Source organism: Amphibalanus amphitrite, unplaced genomic scaffold, assembly GCF_019059575.1.
Source record: "Amphibalanus amphitrite isolate SeventyFive unplaced genomic scaffold, NRLGWU_Aamphi_draft 000401F_arrow, whole genome shotgun sequence".
In the NCBI taxonomy this organism is placed as follows: domain Eukaryota; kingdom Metazoa; phylum Arthropoda; class Thecostraca; order Balanomorpha; family Balanidae; genus Amphibalanus; species Amphibalanus amphitrite.
In genome coordinates this window covers 106,266-127,120 of record NW_024881895.1, presented here as the reverse complement: position 1 = coordinate 127,120, position 20,855 = coordinate 106,266, and the positions used below count along the sequence as shown (strand labels likewise).

General features: G+C 51.8%; 1 protein-coding gene across 1 annotated transcript in view; it reads left to right on the top strand.

Moving 5' to 3' along the window:
- LOC122390573 overlaps positions 1–18,322 on the top strand; it is a 35,082-nt gene extending 16,760 nt beyond the window's left edge. The window contains exons 4-12 of the mRNA XM_043383663.1: positions 642–842; positions 1,118–1,227; positions 5,770–6,086; positions 6,510–6,577; positions 7,407–7,487; positions 10,506–10,673; positions 15,252–15,455; positions 16,183–16,347; positions 17,103–18,322. Of these exons, the coding sequence (XP_043239598.1) occupies positions 642–842; positions 1,118–1,227; positions 5,770–6,086; positions 6,510–6,577; positions 7,407–7,487; positions 10,506–10,673; positions 15,252–15,455; positions 16,183–16,347; positions 17,103–17,239 (1,451 nt within the window). The 3' untranslated portion in view covers positions 17,240–18,322. The remainder of the gene's footprint in view (positions 1–641; positions 843–1,117; positions 1,228–5,769; positions 6,087–6,509; positions 6,578–7,406; positions 7,488–10,505; positions 10,674–15,251; positions 15,456–16,182; positions 16,348–17,102) is intronic.
- The last annotated feature ends 2,533 nt before the right edge of the window (positions 18,323–20,855 follow it).

The window sequence follows — 20,855 nt, the reverse complement described above, 5'->3', positions numbered from 1 at the left end:
GTGGGTGGACACGGGCATTAATAACGGCAACAATTAACCTTTCGTACCGGAATTGTTCACCGTTTTTGCTTAAATCTTAAACAGAGCAGATTTTTGCAGGTTCTCGAGTCCTTGCGCTCACCGAAGGAGTGATAAAGATGTTTATCATGCTGAGGTGTAGTCATTTAATATAATCCATTTGTAGCGACGAAACCATCAGATCATTAGTGGCTGGGAAAACCTACATCTCAGACAGTCCTCTTAACCCATTAAAGGCTACTAACTGGAGTTGGTGCAAGTACCTATATATCAGCAGAGCTTCGGGCACAGTTACTTCTGCCGTTATTTACCAATATTACTCACACTTGCTTTTTTAGAATTATACATATTTCATCGCATCCGCAATGCTAAATCATGCAGAAGTAGCGAGGATATCAGACGCAGATAATTTCACTTTCACATCCGGTCCTATTGTTACCGGTGGCCGGAAACGACATCGATAGATTACTTATCGCTTCCGCTGTTTTTTTTTTATCGCCTTTATCAAATATCAACTTCGGCCCTGCTCACCTTGCTATTAATTTAGCGAATTGATTCGATCGACTAGCGGTAGCTACCGCTAGGTGCTGCTACTAATCAATTTCCGTTGACCTTCCCCACAGAGGTGCGTTCACCCACGAACGAAGAGCACAAGCACCCGGTGTACTGTCCGATCAGCGGCCGCTTCTCGTTCTCGTACGACATCGACGACGGAACCGAGAGTGTCACCGAGTGCGCCAACTCGGACTCGCAGATCTCCAACTGTCCGCTCGGCTTCGGACTTCACCTCAACTTCAACGGCTGCTCGTTCCGGCCCAACCTGAGTAAGTGTGGAGATAGCGGCGCTCCTGAGGTGTTCCAGGCTCAGTCAGAGCGGGCTCAGTTGTAGATCGATCGATCAGAACTATGGATCGCTGTTCCGGCCTGGATTAGCCGTGTTCTGTGTTCTTGCGTTGGGCTGTTGGCACTGACTGATGTGACCGATAGTAGCGTTCAGTAGCGATCTGACTTTTCTTTTTAGATGAAACAGTGCTCAAACATGTTAGATCTACGACACAGTAGCTGTGAAGCGGGTCTCAACGGGACGATTCGTTTGCAGATATGACGTTCGAGTGTCTGGGAGACTGGAGGGACAGCAGCGGTAACAACTTCGTGGCGCTGCTGGACACGGGCGCGGCCGACGACAAGAGGCCCCGGTACCGGTGTGCGGTAAGTAACCAGGCTGTTCCTCGGCTGCGTGCCTTAATTTCATATACCTTCTGATTATGCAACGAAGCGCATGAAATCATGCACAATTATGCACTCAATAGCATTTTCGTCTAATTTATCAGCAGTTTTAGTTATTCCAGAGATAGCGACGACGACATGGACAAACCAAACCCATGGCTACTCTAAACGAGCCCACAGCTCAAAGCTCTGCAAGCTCTGTAGGCTGTAGCGGTGTCCAGCTGTGAGAATTGGCTAGCTATAGGGCTGCCATGTCACTGAATTATAAGGGATTAACATTCTTCTCTGCCTACCAGCTAATAGCTGCTCACGATGTAATTGCAAATGCATTTAATGGTGCCTGTTAAAGTAGCGGTCACAACAACATACATTAACAGCAAAAATAGAGCATCCTGATAAGGTCTCTGCAGTTATCCAGGTCCATTATTTCACCTTAATTTCAAAGCAGAATGCTTATGTCGCTGTTATTTTGACTGGTCAGTTGATTCCCACTTCTTGCCGGCACATCCAATCATTTTCTAAACCGTGTTATAGTTACCTGCGGAGCCAAACGACTGCCATCTTCGTCAGACCTCGTTGTCATGACTCCTTTCATTAGGAGCGCTCCGCGCCGCCCCCACCGGTTCACGAACCGCTCGACAGTCACGGCTGCTGCTGCGGCGCGGCGCAGCTCGGGTCGTGAGGCCGGCCCCCGGCACTCGGTCAGCCGCGCACGAGTCGACCACAGGTGACGGGGCTTCGTGTCCGCGCCAGACGAGCTCCGTGACTGGTCACCAACGGGCGTCACGGGGTCTCCAGAATCGGGAGAGCGGTGCCGAATTCTCGAGAGTGGCTTGGCCGAAGGGACTCGGCGACAGGGGCTTGAACACAGGAAATTGGAGACAGAGGGTCGATTGAGTTGAAAAAGGGCCTAGGGAAGACTGAATGCTGTCAAGCCATCTGGAGTGTTCATTTTGACAGCCATAAAAGCTTCACAGGGCTCAAAGATTGGTGTCAAGACATAAGGAGGCAAGGCTGGAAGATTAATGTCATGCAACGTCTCTTGCGACAAATGTCAACTGAGAGAAGATTGAAAACGTAAACCTTAGGTACAACTCCAAATTTTGCTTTGAATCTATGACCTGGATCTATCTAGCACTTAATGATCACTGCAAGACTCAACTGTCAATAGACTGAAGATTGAGCCAACATCACCAGTTTGATCGCTGATAATTCCTGCAGTTCAGCACCTTCTGCAGCACCTCAGCCTCCTGCACATCTCTCATTATCTTGCCGGATCTCTCTCATCTCGGTCTCATCTCTCCGTCCCATGCAGCCCTCCCATTATCTGCAGCCCGGCGCTACCCCGACCCGTCCGTCGGCAGCACAGCACCGTCTGTTTACCTCCCCACCGACCGGCAGATGCAGAGATAGAGCAGAACGCTCCATAAGCGCCCCGTTATCGCTTCATTCATTGCTGAGTCGGCTTCCGGCGACTGTGAGGGCGCGGGAGGGACGCAGGGACGGACCGGGGCGCGGTCAGTCGCGGCTCGACACCGCGGTCATCGCGGCTCTGATGGGTGCTGATAGGTGCGCGCGCGCTCGAGCCGGGTCTGTTTTTGTCACTGCGATCGGTCCGATCCGCGGCCCTCAGACACGACCAGCCACTTAGCACCAACCATTCACCATCCTGGCTCCCCGCGCAGGATGCAGCGCGTATTTTTCAACGCTGGTGGGCTGGGCTGGCTTGGATACGCGGCAGTCCTGTGTTTTCCGGGGGTGTGTAGGAAGCAGCTGCCGGCTGGACATGGGTTTCGAAAGGGTTTGAGGTCGTCGGTGACGCTGGGCACGTCTCGAGTGACCTCACACGCCGGCTGCCGAGAAGACGCCACTGGGGAGTGTCGTCATCTCTAATCCGACACCGAGTGTCTGTTGTTGATCAATTATCCGCAGGGACGGACATAACCTCACTAGGTGTGTCAGTCATTGTCTTTCGTGGTGTTTTATAAACTTGTTTGAATGGCTGCAACTGAACAGAGCGATAAGGCTAAGTTCATGTTCACTCTCGACCCGATGGTATCAACGCAACTTAAACCTTTATCTTATCACCGAGCAGTATCGATGTGCGACCACTGATGTGTAAACTGGCCACTCTACGTATACCTCACTTATTTTCCTTTCAATAGACGGGGATCATATGCCATTTGGATGCCATCACGATTATTTTGACAGGAAGTATGTATGAGGCTGGCGTAGAAACCAGCGATATTACGAGGTAGCCGCTGCCTCCTGAGACAAAGGTGACCCGAGGCAATGCTTTCTGAGGAACAGCAATGCAGTACCGTGACAGGTGCGAGGTGAATCGCTCCCGCCAGACGCTATTACATGGAAAGCGGCAAGTATTGAAAGGCCGATTTCCTTTTCTCGTTTATCAACCATGCTGTCAGACGGGAGCTTTCCGGCAGAACGGCTGAAGTTATGCATTTCAGACCCACCCATGCTTGAGGAAGGAAGGAAAGTTTTCCTCAGCGGCATAGGTTTCGAATTGCAGTCTGGTGACATTATCTATTGTTAGTTGTTGTTTGCTTATATGACTATTTTTATGGTCGCCGACAACGCATTGGTAACAACTTATAGCGAACTTCGATTTCAATGTGCCATCAAAACTGGCACAAACATTGTATCAGCAACCGTTACCTGGCATAATGAATAGCCTTTCACTGAAAAGCACCATTAAAACCGATGAAAAAATTGTATATTAAGCGCCTGTGTGGCTCAAACCCTTCGACTCCATATCCTCTTCGTTATCCTCAAACACCGGCCGACTCACTTCACTGCCCACCCTGCCACGCGAGCACTAACTCCATCGTTCCCCTCGAGCGGCCAGACTTCCTCCGTGGCCGGGCGACCCCCGCTCCCCTCGGCCGCCCCCGCCCCGCCGGACGACGCCCTGTGCACATGAGCAGCGATCGGAACCAGCGGAGGCAGGTGTGCCCGCGTCGTGCCCCGCCCGCTCTAACGACGACCGGTCACGCGTCGCCACGGTCCGAAGAGACGCACCGCCGCCGCCGCCGCCGCCACCCGCCCGAGGCTAAAATTTGGATTTTTCGCACCAGCACGCAGCGGACGCGCGGTGGCTGGGGAAACCGATGGGCAGGGCCAGTTCGGCATTGTTCGGGTTTGATTGGTGAAAGGTGGGCTGTTCCGAGATGCGAGGTGGTGCAAAAACCGAAACAAAAGGTGGCGTGATTCACGTGATTGATGAAATGAGCTCGTGTAGCTTCAAAGATCTCTCAATGGAGTTGTTCAGCGCTAAACCGAACATCTCAACATTTGGCGGCATCTCAACTTGAAATACGACTCTGCGTTGCGGCCGGCCGCCGACCGCCGTCGTCGAAAACAACAGGAAGTGCGAAGTCCACGTCCTGCCGACAGCGGCGCGTTGAATGAAGCCGCCGCGAGGCGAATGCCGGCCGCCAGATGGCGTCGGCAACGTCATTAAACTCTCTGCGATGATGGAGAGAGTATTCAGCGGGGTGGCGAGCGGCTGCCGCCGGACGGAATGTCGGGCACCAGGTGGACCCATGTCGATAATTGCCACCCGCAGATTCTCGGCCCGCCCAGCCGCCCCCGCCCCCGCCCGGCGGCCGCCGCCGCACCGGCTATTTGGCGCCGGCACACAGAAAAATGGCGTGAGTTCTGTCAACAGGCCGCGCCGGCGCCGGAACAGGACTGTAGAACTCGTAAACGTCTCGGCGTCGGGCTTCGATAACGGTTGTCCCGCCGGTAGAGTGTATGTCGGGGCGGTGCGGTGGTCCGGCTGGTGACCGTGACACCGGAGGCCGACGGTCCTCCCGGAGCTGCCCGACGGAGTGAATATTCATGTCTCCGGCCGGGCTCGGAGGGCCGGCCGGTCGGCGACAGGAAATTGGCCCGATACTTGGACCCGCTCCGACGGATGGGACAGATGACCGCACTGTAATTAGAGCTTCCTGCGTGAATTTTTACCGGTCTCCTGTGTTTGTCAGCTCTCGTGGCGTCGACCCGAATGAGCCCGCACACATGGCGTCCTGAGGGGCGTTGGGATAAATGGGTGTTGACAGCTGACAATAAATACACTGCTGTGCAGCTTGCATACTAAATTCTTAGGCTGCATAGGCTGCGGCAATCCTGGATTCACACCCATGAGATGAGTTCAGGAGTTATCTCGCTCGGACGCGCATGTCAATGACCCGGGTGTTGGTGTCTGCCCGGTTGTCGATGGCGCCGCGTGGAGTAGTTCCGGTAGCCTATCCATGACATCAGGTAACTGTCCGCGTGTCTGGCCGACTGGTTGAATATTCCACACCGCCGGCCGGCCGGACGGTTGCATCATTGATGTCGTGTCGGTCAGCCGTACAGATGTACCGGAAACGGTCCGCAGCTGACCGCTGACCGCTGACCGCTGACCGGTGTGTCGGACGCTGACCGGTGTGTCGGACCCTCTCTGACGTCCCCGTCCCGTCTGTCCCCGTCTGACTGTGTCTGTGTGTCTGTGTGCCGCAGATGTACCGCAAGGAGGCCGGCACGGGCCGGATCTACGTGGCGCTCTCGTCGGACTCGTCGTGCCACCGTCACCTGGAGAGCGCCACGCGCGGCTACGAGCGGCTCGTGCTGCAGCCGGCCGACAGCCGGCCGTGGCCGCTGGCCGTCCGACAGGCCACCTGCACACTGCCCGACTGGGCCCAGGGCGTCTGGCAGCACTCGCACGTCGACGGTGACACCATGGTCTACAAGGACGCCAAGAACTTCAAGACGCACACGACCCGGTGTGTGGCGCAGCATGACCAGGAAAAGTTCGTCATCTACTCCCGCTCCCAGTGGTAAGAGACCACCCAATGTTACAAATGACCCGACAACACCCCAGCGGGCGACACAGCCAAACTGTGATTCACGAGGGTTAAAACTCGGAACTTACATAGTACAAACTGGGGCCTCTTCGTGAGATGCTTTGTAAACAAGCCGCTTAGTGTTGCTCGGCGTTGCTGGCCAGTCTTTTCCCGGCGATTTTTATCACGTCTGAGTTGTAGTTATATCCTATAGCATGTCGGCCGTCCGGTTCCCCCAAACGCCGTGTTGTCACCAACCACTCTGGACATTCCTCGGCACCCATGTGTCCGCTTTCCGTCAGAGATGGCACGTACGATACCGGACGTCTGTCAGTGTGCCGGTGGGCACGTGAGGCTGAGCAAGGCGGATGGATGCCTGCAGATGTGTCGACATTAACACGTGCTCTAATCTTGCAGCGGCGAGGAGTCTTACAAGTGCATCTGGCTGAAGTACAGGGGCACGAACGTCATGGAGTTCCAAATAGGTACGCTGTCGGGTGGATCTGACCTCGGGGGACTTTTTTGTGCAGATTGTTTCACCTCTCATTCTTTCTCAGAGTCATCAGTACTCGGGGACATAAAAGTGTCAGCCGAAGATCCTCTTATCGATTCGCTTTGCGTGACGCCTTGGGCGACTTCTTTTTGCCTTCATTCACATACATGCCACGGAAGCCTGTCATTTGATGAATGAAAACCGTCCGATAGATCAAGTCGGCAAAAACTGGTCCTATAAAACATAGTTGAGGTTCGACCTGCCTCCGTTTTGCTCCAGATACGGTCATGTGACTGGTTGGTGATTCTAACGATAAGGGTACTTACCGCGCCATCATTTAGCATAGGTACTCTAGAACCGTCTTCACACACCATTTTATGAGTTCCTAGAATTTCGTACTAGCATGTCGTCATCCTCAACAAAGTAACTTAGCTCTAGTCTCTTCCATAGTAAGCCTGCACGTATGTCGTGACAAATGTAAACAGCACCAACGCTAAAGCGCCAGACGTTGGAGGCAACTGGGAGATTTTGGTGTATTAAGTGGGTCAGGAGAGGGCTCAAGCATTGGCTTATAGCATATCTTTGTCAAATGATATGTCTCCTTCCTCTCAGGTATCATCTTTATTCGTGCGTCAAATTCATGTAAATGCCGATGTTGTATGTTGCTGAGCTTCCCCGTGAAGTGCTTGTGTTGATAGGTACGCTACTCTCCTGTGCTATGTTGTGAGTGTGACACGCTGCGTCGTTGCGCAATGTTCCTGTGATGTGTGAAGTTCCGCTGAGCTCGTGTCTGAAGTATGACGCTTGTGCTGCTCTGGCAGGCTCCAGCCCCAGCGACAAAGCTGACGACGATCTGTGCGCCGCCCACTGGTTCTTGGAAACCGACTGGATCACTCAAGGAAGTGAGTACTCTCTTTACCCAGTAATAACAAAAGGAATTTAAAAGGAAATGGTTTATTTATAGCGTAACGTGGATGAATACTAGATCTTATGTCTGTATTTGTATTGAAGTAAGTAAAGTGAGTTTTTTTTTACAGAGTAAAAAGGTATGCTTTCAGCATGAGTACAATCTATAATGTCCGGAATGAAAATGGTCAATGCGCTGATGCAAATTCGTTAAACACCTTCTTATAGCATTACATATCTGCAATCTCTAGAGGTATATCCTAACATCCTGCTTATATTCACAATTATTACGAGCGAGCGAGCGCAGCGAGCGAAGCGAAGTCTTTTCAATATAACGGAAAAATCTCAGTATGAGCGGCCCGGCCCGGCCCGGCCCGGCCCGGCCCGGCCCGGCCCGGCCTGTAACGCTTTTGAGAGGCTTATATCTCAGCAACCGCTGGACCGAATGGCCTGCGGTCTTTTTTGCTGGGTAGCCCCATCCCTTCTACCCCGTAATTGACTACTTTTGATGCATCTCAGTGACCGCCGTGGCACGTGCCACGTGAAAAGTCAAGGGTGTTCAAGCAGTTTTGCAAAAGTAATTATTTTGAGAGGCCCATATCTCAGCAGCGGCTTGAGCGATTGTCTTGCGGTCATTTTTATAGGGTATAGCTGCATCCCTTCTACCAAAGGTCGGATACTCTTCATCTATGTGAGTGACCCCCACTGCACGTGCAAAATACAACAATAAGAGGTGCCAAATTTGTTCCCATTTCAGTAACTCGGTAATTACTGGGGCGATTTCGCTGAAACTTGGCATACAGGTAGGCACCCACCAGGCAATGCATTCCCATGTGTTGCGGTTAGGGTGCTACTGCACGTGCGCACGTGCAGGGGGCGTTTCCAGATCTCGAGAACGGCTGGGCCGATTGCGCTCATATTTGGTACACGGTTGGGGACCGGTTAGTAGGGTGCCGTGCAAAAGTCATTTTGGACCCCGTTTGCACGTGCGCACGTGCAGAATGCCGCTTCCAGATCTCAGGAACGGCTGGGCCGATTGCGTTCAAATTTGGTACACCGCTAGCGACCGGTTAGAAGGGTGCTTTGCACAAGCCCGTTGGAAGCACCCTCTCGCCCTTCCGCACGTGCAGGGCTCACTATCTCGCTCGCTCGTTCTTCGCCCAAAAGGCGTTTTACTGGTAAATAATGTGATTGCATTGCATCCTGCAGAGACCGCATCGTTGCATAACAGCAACCAGTAGTACTGGCTTTGGAGGACCACAAAGCCACAAACACTTAACTAAAGGAAACCCATCCCGCTTTGAAGCTGTCGCGTTCAAAAGCATGTATGTAGTTTGGCGTAAGCTGGAGACTGCATTTGCGCATACGGTATAGCACCAGATAGGAGGCTGCATTTATGCAGGTAGTATAGCACCAGATTGGAGACTGCATTGGTACGCGTGACAATAACGCCAGATCGAAGACTGCATATTGTTCATTGGGCATGCAGTATAACGCCATATAGGAGACTGCATTTGTGCATGCAGTATAACACCAGAAAGGAGACTGCATTTGTGCATGCAGTATAACACCAGAAAGGAGACTGCATTTGTGCATGTAGTGTAACACCACACAGGAGACTGCAGCTGTGCATGAAACATAACACCGAAATCCGAATAGATGTGTGGGTGTGCACTGTGCAAGTAGTTTATCACTATATCGGAAACTGCATTGATGCATGCAGCACAACACCAGATCGGAGACTGCATTCGTAATCGTGCATGTAGTGTAACACCACATCAGAGACTATTTGTGCGCGCATATCATCGCCTTTCACTATGCCATGCCAGCCATTCATAAAATATTTACTCGACAATCAAAAGCTGGGCGCTGCATCTTACGGGTTACCCTGCGTCACCGTAACGGGTATTTAGTTGTACAAAAAAAGGAGCATTTGGTGACCTTTACGTGACAGCCTTTACGTTGGTCCGACTGATGTAAACTTTTGGCGAGATTGGTATATGTGTAAGTCGCTCTCAAGGATTCGAGCACTGAGATTCTCGCCGTGTCCTGTGTTTAATGCCACGCTGCGTCCTCTCACGCTGAAACGACTCTGTACCTACCAGAGTACCACCGGGGGACACAACACAGATGACAATCTGAACAGCATTCTTTTCATTAGCCAGGTCCCATCTGCAGCCCAGTTGATCGTATCGCTATCGAGACAAACAGTAATGGCTTCATTTGTCTCGAGGGATGCTGATGGCCGCAAAACATCGACGCTTTTAAACAGGTTTCAACTTGTTTGTGGTCTCATTTTAATTACGAGTGATAGAAGATGAAACGATTCTATTGTTTTCTCGTTTGTGAAAGAAATTTGAATTGAAAGGCATCCCGAACATTGGTAATGTGCGTAGGCTTGATAATGCACCTACGTGATTTTTAAGTTACAAGAACAATGAGCAATTACCTACAAAATTATCGATTATTCGTGAGAAAGAAATACTCTTTACTGGCATTCAAGGGCACCGCTTCAAGGTGCACCTATAGAAGCACCGCTTTGTCAGCTAAGGAACTGACAAACGTAGCCGGATAACAGAGAAGACATTGGCTCCGAGCGATGTCGGAGTCTGTGCTCAGCTCACGATCGTCTGCTGACGCTCCGAATTCAGACACCGTTTAAAGATTACAGCTGTTAAAACTACTGTTTACAAACCACGTCAGACAAAACCGTTGTCCTGTACGGCAATTAATTTGGGCCGGTGTTCCAATACACCGGATTCCGCAGTACTTGTGTGACTTCCTACTGTGAACAAGCGACACCCAATGTTGGACACAAAAGGGTACTTCCTTGGACGAACCCAGCTTATAAACCCCACAACAGTTCAAAGGAATTGTGATCACCGGCCCAATATAATGACCTGTTTACGGGCAGCAAACAACTCGATGTGTAGCGTGTGATTCATGCCTAGCTTTACATTCCGCATTGGTGGACGGCCGTCCCTCCCCAGTAACCACCCGTGTGCCCCCGACAGAGGAGAAGCCGATGGAGGAGTCGCCCTGCCCGGTGTCGGGCGAGTACCAGGGCGTCATCCCAGATACGGACGACCAGCTCGGAGCCAAACTCTACTCGGACTGCAGCAGCCCCGGAATCATGTTCTACAGCGTCCTCAGCCGCGGCAACCACTCGCACATCTATGAAGGTGAGAGCAATATTCTTACAGTGAGAGAAGGTGGGGTGAACGGCGGAGTTTCTCGTGTTCTGGCGGCGCCGATCGTGGCGCAGTGATCAGTGATGTAGAGAGAGGCATACGCAAGATGCCAGTCACGCGGTGAAATTTCGTGCGTGTCACGACATGTGCTACTCACATGAGGATTTACACTGTTGAAACTGTTACTCGTAAGTTGTAGAAAAATGAAGTGCAGTTTCATCCCGATGCGTTTTTTTATAGACAGCAAATATCGGTCATAGTTAATTACTTCTCCAATATTCCAAGAAACATTTGTTATAAATCAGCATATCTCCTCTTCCCTTTCGCACTGCACACGATTGTCAAAATCAGAATGGCTGCACATTCCAGTCGTTGGCTTCCCACGGCCCAGTCCAGGCGACCTGCAGCACTGTTTATGATGTTGTCTCGAACAGCCGCCTTAGAGAGCTGCTCCGCTCTCGTCCCAGACTGCAGGCCCGACTATTTTCCTGTCCTCCCACGCGATAAAAATCGCATACCGACTGTCCGAGGCTGAGCCGGTTTGTAGAAGAAGACAAGGTGAAGTAAGGTCGCCTGTTTTGTTTATCTTTCGTATAGAACTATAGACTTATAGAGTGCTCCTTTGTTAGTGGAACCAGAACATTGTCGTGGGCAGCTTAGGTCAGTGTTATTTATTTAATCACACTTATCACAACTTATTATGAACGAATGACGTGCGAAGTTAACCACCAAATTGTAAATCAAGTTACAATTACGAATCATATCTGGGCCCATAACACGGTCTTGAAAGTAGCCGTGAAATGCGGCTTTTTGTGTATCTCAAGATCACTTCAATGTTTCACAAAATGCAGTTTCTGTTCCAAACCAATATCGTGACCACCGTTTAATGAAATTGAATGGGTGCTTTCATCCAATAATGCTGTATCTTTAAGTCACTTTCAGCCGACAAAAGATACAATGAGGACAGTTTCCTGTTGATGTCAAATTTTCGTGAACAGATCATTTCGATATCATCCAAATCAACTTGCTTAGTTGAAGCATAATAATCTCAAAATAAAAACAAAAGGTCGACCTCACGGAGTTTTATATAGGCAGTTAGCACATGTAACTTTTTTGTCTTTCTGCGGTTCGTGACATTTAACGCTTCATATATAAAATGCTAGAATGATTTATCAGCATCACGTAGAGGTGACACAGGGCATGGAAGAAATGGCACGTGTGCTCAGGGAAACAAGTGGCCCATATATCTGACTGCAGCCGCCGGATAAGAGAGGGATAACGATCGAGGCCTGCTTCACGACTTGTGGCTACTTCATCTTTTAGCCAGAAACATCGTGACCCCAGCCAGCTTTGTTAAGCGATTATCATTCTCGTTACGAACCGCTGGCACATGAGTAATTTCAACAATTGACGTCACATTGTTAAACCGATAAGGCCGTCAGTTGTTATCTCCTACATTAATTTACCTCTCGCGGTCGCTATTTAACGGTTTCACGTAGATGTATCGTGGTTCATTACAACGAATTTTTCGATAGCATTTGAAGCTGACTGGCATTTTATACAGAATCGTGCGCATTGTATCCCAACAGACATCTTATCGCTTCGGCTTGTCGCTCGCTCCCAGGCTTCCAAGTCCCTCGCAGTTTCACTTCCGGAGGGGAACGTTATGAGATGTCCTAAAACCAATGCATACCTTCCAAGCTAGGTAAATATGTTTTCATATCTGAAATTGAGCAACAGTGGCATCAGTGTCTTCTCGGTAGGTCAGGTCGAGTAAAAACTGTGTGTGAGAACAAGAAAAGTTTCCCATCACAGTCTCGGTGGTAATCACGATTTGGCACAATCACAATCATGATCATATCGCATGATCTCTTATCAGTAGTTTGATTACCGATATAAGTCGATAATGGTGCGCGGCGGCGTTAACTTTCAATAACACCACGAGACTCGAGGGGCGCCTCACGATGCATCTCAGGGCACGCCTTCTGCGGAGTGTCACCTCTCAGAAAAACGACCGGCATTGTCCCCTGACCTCCGCTCTGGAGCCTTCCGATTGTGGCGCCTCTGCCGCCAATCGCTGGCGGGCCCGCCGCGCGGCCCGGCCGCCGATCTGTCATCCTCGCGGCGGTTTTTGTCACCATCACCGGGCTGAAGCGTGACGGCATGACTGAGAGCCACTCCCACGGTTTTTGGCCACCGCGGAGCGCCGGTGATCGGTGTGTGCCGACTGCGATCGGTCGGCCATCGGGCCGTGTTTTTACCCGCGGCGCCGCCGGCCTTGGCAGCAGTCCGTGTGGACGGACGGGCCGCCGCCGCGTCGGCCGCGCGCGTTTTTCTCGCTCTCGCGGGCTCTGTCGCGCCGCCGCTGCCGCGCGGAAAAGTGCCACCGTCAGGCCGGCGTGCGTTCCGGCTCAGAAGGCGACCACGACGGCGCCGACGTCGGTCACGTCCTTCGCTGCCGGGGCTGCGCGCTACCTCTCCCCCCCCCCCTGCCCGACGGCGTCATCGTGGAGTCGTGAACGACGGAACGGTGCCAGTAACGACGGGAACGACGAGACGGCGCTGAGAGAGCTGGGTAACACGTCTGAGGGAGTGAATGAAATGCTCGACACCTATGCGGTCGCGGCCTGAGGGAGCCGAACAGAGGGAGCCGGGAGGGCAAGAGCAGTTAACAAATGAGATAAATCAATTTTGCCCTTTTACCTTAGGTCAGTATACATTCAATCAGATAATATCGGGTAAACCGTGATCGAGTTATAGGGAAATAGGATATTCAACAAGCAACAAACAAGCAGACAGACGGTCTTTAGCGATATGCATAATAAAACAAGCGTCACATTTTGTTATGCTTTCCCGCAACCCGCTACTGTACTTGTAGATTGCCTGATTTGCTACTAATCACCGGTTTCTTTAAACAATAGCATTTATAATAGGATGTTCAATAAAGATCACTTACCTACATGGGAAATCGATCACGAACCAACATTCCTTTCAATTAGGAAAGCGGTGCCACCGAAACCATGTTGAGCTTTATGAGAGCACAAATCGGTGAAGATCGAAACATCAATATTCTGTGCTCAGTGTTCAGCTTCCCACAGAAATAAACCATATGCAAGACTCATGCCTGCACGATGCATGCATATTACGCCGTACGTGATAGGTACATCTGCATGAACGGATGCAGCAATTCAATCTGAGATAGTTAGCAGGACACTGGCTGAATACATTGGTTGACTGAGTGCCGGCAGCCGGGCATACGATCAGCAGCTGCCTCTGATTTCCTTCAGATTACATTCAGCACCGGAGAAAAACGATAGCGACGCCCTTCCGGCTTAGCCTCTGTCGTGCTCGCGGCGTTAGAACCAGAATTCGGAGTTGAGCTCGCTTCCTGTGCTCGCGACATAACGCACCATTGTTTGGTGTGCAGCTGAAAACTTTACGGCCGCTTTGGGCTCACGCTCGTGCCAACATAAGCTCCGGCTGAGGTCGACAGAAAACTGTGCGGCCTTGCAGCAGCCTCGCAGAAAACGAGCAGATCACGTCTCCGCCATATCAATTCAAGGGGACGGAGCCTGAAGGACAATGCATGGGCTGCTGGAGAAAGATCGGACAGCAAATTCTTAGTCATAGACCTCTGTATATACCGGTGTATATGTCCATGCCTACAGATGTCTATGGCTCAGTCAATAGTTGCAAATCGCAAATCCGGCAGACAACCGAAAAAGGTCGACCTTGTCGCCTTTCCAATGCTTCAGCCTAACACGTATCCTTATCACACTATCGTAAATCAAAGACTTAGGAGGTCAGTGTAAAATTTGTCTAAGCTCCCTCTCACATAGCCACCGCTGCCTGACGTCATCCGTTACCCAGTATTGACAAATCCTGCTGCATGGATCGTCGCCAGGTCTTTTGGCACCGTTTTCACGTCGGGGCGTGAACCATAAAGAGCCCGATCATGCCCCATTCCGATCGAATGTGGGTCGCCCAAAAATGCGCCGCCGGCCGGGCGACCGTGGCGCGACCGCACGAGCCGGGGGTCGCGCGGCGGCGAGACGCCGTCACTGCAGTTGGGTAACGCCACGACGGCCGTCCGATCAGTCACCAGGGCTGTTAAAGCAGCGCCGGCAGCACGCCGAGGTGATATGATCTGTCGTGGAGCCGTTCACTGGTGCTGCAACAGCCCGGGCCGTCACTATACGGCGGTGTGTCATTGGTGCTACAGGCGCGATTGGTGCTACAGGCACTAATCGGACAGTTGCCTTACGATACTGTCCCTGCCCGTCATACCAAACGGTTCATTTTGTTTTGTTTTCTTCGTCATAGCCCTTGGCCCTGTGCCAACAGTTATTCCCTAAGCATGTGTTATTTTATAAATGGACCCAACGCGTCTAAGTGGGGTTCCATGTGCCTAATGAGTGCATCAAATGACCTGCCCCAATGATCCGAGAAGATCAGAGCTGTATAATGAGTATGATTAGTTTTCATCCGCATGACCCCTTCATTCCTTCGTGAGCGGTATCAGGCGTCAGATAATTCCCTAACCGTATGTCTCGCCATCTCTCCCGGCAGAGCGCGAGTACCGGTGTCTGGGCACGTGGCACGAGGGGGACGTCATGTACACGTACACCCAGAGGAGAGACGTGTTACTGTACGAGTGTTTCGCCGGCCGGGTTATGGCCGATGGTCGTGTCTTCATCGGCGAGGCCGGCACTGACGAGAGCTGTCGGAGACGCATCGACCCCACGCGGACCGGGATGCTCATCGATCAGATAGGTAAGATGGTTACCTGACCTGTGTGCATGGAGTTTATATGTACCCTCGTTAGATATGCCGTCATTAGCACGATTAGAAGTTGTACGTGATGCAAATGAAGAGTTTTTTAATGTGCATTTTTGAACCATCACCACGTTCTGTTATTGTGACTTGAGAACTGGAGCTATTGCCTATTAATATTTCTGATGAATCAGCCTGGGAACGGAAGCGTTTGCCTATATCTGATCGTGTTTACTTCTGTAGGCTTAAAAAATCAATACCAAGCCCTAGGTGAAGTGAGAAAATGCAAAGACATGACAATCATCCTCTCAAGTTGTATAAGAATAACTGTAAAAGCTAACGAAGTACCGACATGGCTAACTTTTCTTTAATGTCACCATTTGTGCATTCCTTTCTGGTTATGCATAACACAATGCACCATGTTAGCGTCTTACATTGCATATTGCACATTCGAATTCACAGAACAGCTCAGGCTGCTACATTCAACAGAAACATATGTTCCAGGTGTTAAAAAAACTCAGAAGGCATCTCATGTACCAGACGCCCCGACACCTCGTGAAGGAATGTACAGGGGCACAGAGCCTTTCGGCGGATTACACTTCCAGTGTGACATTTTCCCCGCATGAAGGTTTTCCGCGATCAGTTTGCCGACTTTGTTGACTTTTCCGTCCTGTCTGGGACTGCCCCCGGTGATTCGGTTGTTGATGTTTACCGTCTCCGCCGACAGCCCCGTGCTACAGTACCGAGGAGACCGGCGGTGAGCCGCGGAAGAGCTCGATACCGCCGCCGCTGCCGGTACCGACGCAGACCGCCGACACGACCCCGGAGCTGCCGCGCCGGCGACCGGACCGGCCGGCGAGCACCGACCGGCCGCCCTGGGACCCCATTACAGGTGGGTGACGAACGGGAGCCGTCACAGGTCAGCTCAGGGCTCACCATAAAGCCGGTCCGGCCGAGCTCATCCTAAACCAGATCAAAATTAGGCCCTACTTCGAACACGACGTTTTGCCCGACTTTTGCAATTTCCATATCAAGGGACAACAAAGCACAGGCCAGAATCCTCCTCACCGGTTGGCTGCAGGCACAGACCAACAGCCAAACACCTATCCCACGATCCCACCATGAGACAGTCGTATACTTCGACCACATCGCAATCCACCTATACGACTGCAACGCCTGTCAGCCCCGGCCAATCACCCTGGAACCATATAGCGGCGAATCGCCACCATCAACCGGGCTCCCGGGGTCCGTGGCAGGTCACCGTTCACCGTGTGCCAAGTCACGGAGCCGGAGCCGGCGCTCTCTCCCCGGGAGCTCCAATAAAACGCCACACGACCGACGGCCGGACGACCGATGCCGTCTGTCCCCGGGGGAGTGGCCGGCCTCGTAAAGCCCGCCGTCTCCGGTGGGGACGCGCCGCGCCGGGAGGGCAGCAGAGGGAGCCGGACGACGGTGGGCGGGGGCCGGTCGTGCGGGTCGTGCCACTATTATTGTCTCTGATGTACGCCCACGGTCCGCCGGCCGGTCGCCTCGTAAACTGGGATCAGCGAGTCCGTGCGCCGGCTTCAGTGTCGCAGTCGGCGGTGCCGATTGCGATCTGACCTGGCGATCAAAGCGACCGACACTGACCGCGCGTGATCGTTTCAGCGCGGCCCGGAGACAAGGACGACAGCGGCGCCGGCGGCAGCGGAGGAGGCGGCGGCAGCGGCGCCGGCGGTCTCCGCGGCCTGCCATCAGCACTGCTGGCTGGCATCGTGCTGGTAGCGGCACTGTTCAGACTCTAGTCTCGTCTGAAGTCGATTTGTCTGAGCTACAACGAAGGACCCGTGCGCTGTGCCGATGGGGGACCTTCCCTGGCCCGGGCTTGGGTACTGGTGAGCAAGCCAGAAAACGCGAATTTCGAGCTGCGGTGGCAACAAAGACTTCCTGCAGATGGACTGGCCCACTGACTTTCGGTTGGTCCGTAAGATGCTGAACTATGCGACGGTCTTTAGACCAGACCGTGGATGTCGATTCGATGCACAACACCCGAAGATTTTGTTCGAGCCAATGTCAGGTTCGGAAGTCCTGGTGGTCTACCGTTTTTAGTTGAGCGATCCGTGGTGCAGCCCGCATCTTTTGCGAGCTAAAAACGGAGGTCGGGTAAGACCAAGATCGTGAGCGTTACGTTATCAAATTTGATGACGTCACCGATCACACTATTAATAACTGTGATATATCGTGTGTGTCTGTGTATGTGAGTTTTGTAAGGCCATGTTGTAGCATAAATAGTTTAGTGAACATGTTTTCGGTAATGTGAACTCAGAGCCTGGGTTCATTTTCACGGGAGTGTTGACGAGGTTTAAGAATCGTATTTTATTGCACGCTAGCATTATGAATAGCGGATATCATTATATCCTATGCTATTGTATTTTAAAATGCACTGAATCCACCGGCTTCTGCACCATAGGCTTCGCGACCCGATGCGCCAAACAGATCGCATACGTCTCCAAGAAAAATGTATCGCGTTTCAGCACTAAATAAACCGTGTGAGCGTGTATGTCGTTACCGATAACCGCCCACTCCATCGCCGAGTGGCCGACAATCCATGACACCCAGTGACGTCAGTGGCGGCAAGACACGTGACTTGGCTACACACACACACCGCCAGTGACGGGACCATTTCTGCCCGGCGCACGTGAAACGGGCTGCACATTTCGGAGTGTATGGCGACGTCGGCATCTTCATCATGCTCAGCGCGGCGTGCACGCTGCACCGCGATGAATGTTGTGTATGAATAGAGACGTCCCCGCGCGAGCACCGCCGAGAGTCACGTACGCCGCCGGACGTATGCTGCACATAAACGATAATATACATCATGTCCTTTGTGTGGTCCGAGTGCTGCCGTGGCGGGTGTCGCCGCCGCCGAGAGGCCGGCTGTGCTGAGCAAAGCAGCCACTGCACGTGACCAATGCGTGGATAGTCTGCTCCAAAGGTGTGGGGTTTGCCAGCCGCAACAACGGTTCGCCGCTTAGTGTGATAGTGGCGGCATTTTGGGCTCATCCAGCTTGTGGGAACTTACTTCGATTTTTGCGTGGCCGAACGGGTGTTTGGACAAGGTACCAATTTAAAACGTATTTCTCTTATCCTCTGTAGGCTGTAAAGATAATAGGCACGACCGTAAATTACTTCTATGACCTCTTCGTTCATCTTCATGACATCAAAATTAATCAGGCCGGAGGCTAGGCGGTGCAGTGATAGCATAAGAATATTGCTTTGTTTTGACGGATCAAATAGACCTATTCCTAGCTGTAGGTATACGCTGATGTAAGCACCGCAAACAAGAAACACGTGACATAGAGCGTCGGCTAATGCTATCCTGTAGCACACATAACTCACAGCACAGCTCAATTCTGATAGGCTCTCGAAATGTGTGACTCCGAAGCCACTAGAACGCACCTGAGGCACAGGTCACAGGTCGGCGACCAGAACCTCTACCGCTCCAAGAACACATGCCTACCCTGTGGGTAAGTCGCGTCCAGGGAGCCTGCACGTTTGACCGACCGGGTAGCATTGTGAAACCCACGTGACGCCCTCTGAGGCAGTCAAACCACGTGATCGTGTGCAGCTCACACAGCACCGCATGCAGCTTTGTAGGACACTACGCACTCACAGCCCTGCCGACCACGTGACACCACGCCCTGCGAGCCATGCAGACCACGTGACACCATCCATCCGGGGCTGTCCGGCACACGTGACGGCGCGGCGGGCCACCGCCTGGGTACGGGGACCCGCAGTTGCTACTGTACAGCGACCCTGAGTAAATTGTCTCAGCACCCTCACAGGGAACAACGATAAGCTGTCAGAGGGCACGCACAGAAAACCTCAGCTGCTCTTGTACGGGGACCGGCAGTCGATATCAATGTTATCGGTTGTTACTGGACAGGACAGACGGCTAGAGTTGGGGTTCGTGTACAGAAGCAACTGCGGGTCCCCGTACGTGAAGGCCTCAGACCATCCCAGGCAGTGTTTTTGTCACCTGGCTGATGGATTGCGACTACGCGCGGCATTTTTACCCGCCGGAAAAACGGCGGGAGCGCCGGCGCGCCAGACCTCCCAACACTCCGGCAGCTACACACAAGCGCGCCACGCACCGGGACATGGTCAAAGGGTGCGGTGAAACAGCGACGGTCAAAAGAGGGGTTCTGAGGCCTCAACCAAAGAGATGCAGAGAGACGATAAAGTTTGCATACCGGAAGACACTGACGAAAAGAAAGACGTTCGTAGGACTTTTCAGATGACATGGATAACGGTTTTGAGGAAAGAAACAAGATGATACTAACCGAGGGAAATGTGCATAGTCGATTGATAATTAAGTTGCTCTCCAAACCTTGCACATGGGAAGCGTTTGGTGACATTTGTACCTTCTGTCTGCGTTCTCACGTTGCATTGCCACACCAGGCGATTCGCGGTACCAGTGCGACCCCAGAGGAAACTTATGAAGATGTTCGCGGCCGATGCACCGGCCGCAACAAACAGTTTATGGACGGATGCGTGGGATAAACAACGAGAATCGAGACTTTCACCTCTCATACCTGTGTCATGTGTGTTGTGCAAAGGCAACCATTCCCTGCAGGATAGGCAGTTTTATGAAGATGATATTGTCCATAAACAGATTCTTGTTATATCTGGAAGGCAAATGTCACCAGAACTCTCGCAAAAGGCGACCACAACTTCATTTCAACCAGTCACCATCACCATATAAGCATAAAAATGTATCTTTGAATCAGTTACATAAATGATCAGCATCAGGGAATGCTTTTCAGCAGAGGTTAGAATCCCTCTCATATTGTCTATCTGAGTCCCAGTTTCCCTTTTGTGGGAAAATGCTATTGTTTGTTTCTTACGATGATGAAAACTGTGTTAACCGGGTTCTCAAAGAAAGAACTATATCTGGCAACATCTCTGCACATCCTAATATTTCCTAGGTATAGATAGAAAAACAAATGAACAGGGTAGACGCAAAGCTGCAACCGATAACATTATGCCTGGGTGTGTACCTACCTACTACCTAAGACGATTGCATAACGCTGCAAGCCGTTACAATCCCAGCTTTTGACTGGGCTGGCAACATCCCACACCTGAAGGAACTTCAGTAACGGGTAACGCAGGTGCGAACCAGATCTGTGCATCTGCATCCTGCAGTCGACCCCGAATTCCAGCATGTCACCAATAAATCTCGGGACACAATGTCACTGCGCTAGCTGCACCAGCCTACACAACGAAGCGTTCTCGACCCCAGTCTCCTACCTGTCGAAACCAACAGCACAGCACCAATATAATCCAATAAAACCCACTGAATTACAGCCGCCCCGTGCAGAACGGACACATCCACCGACCTGCGACCCCCAACACCTCACG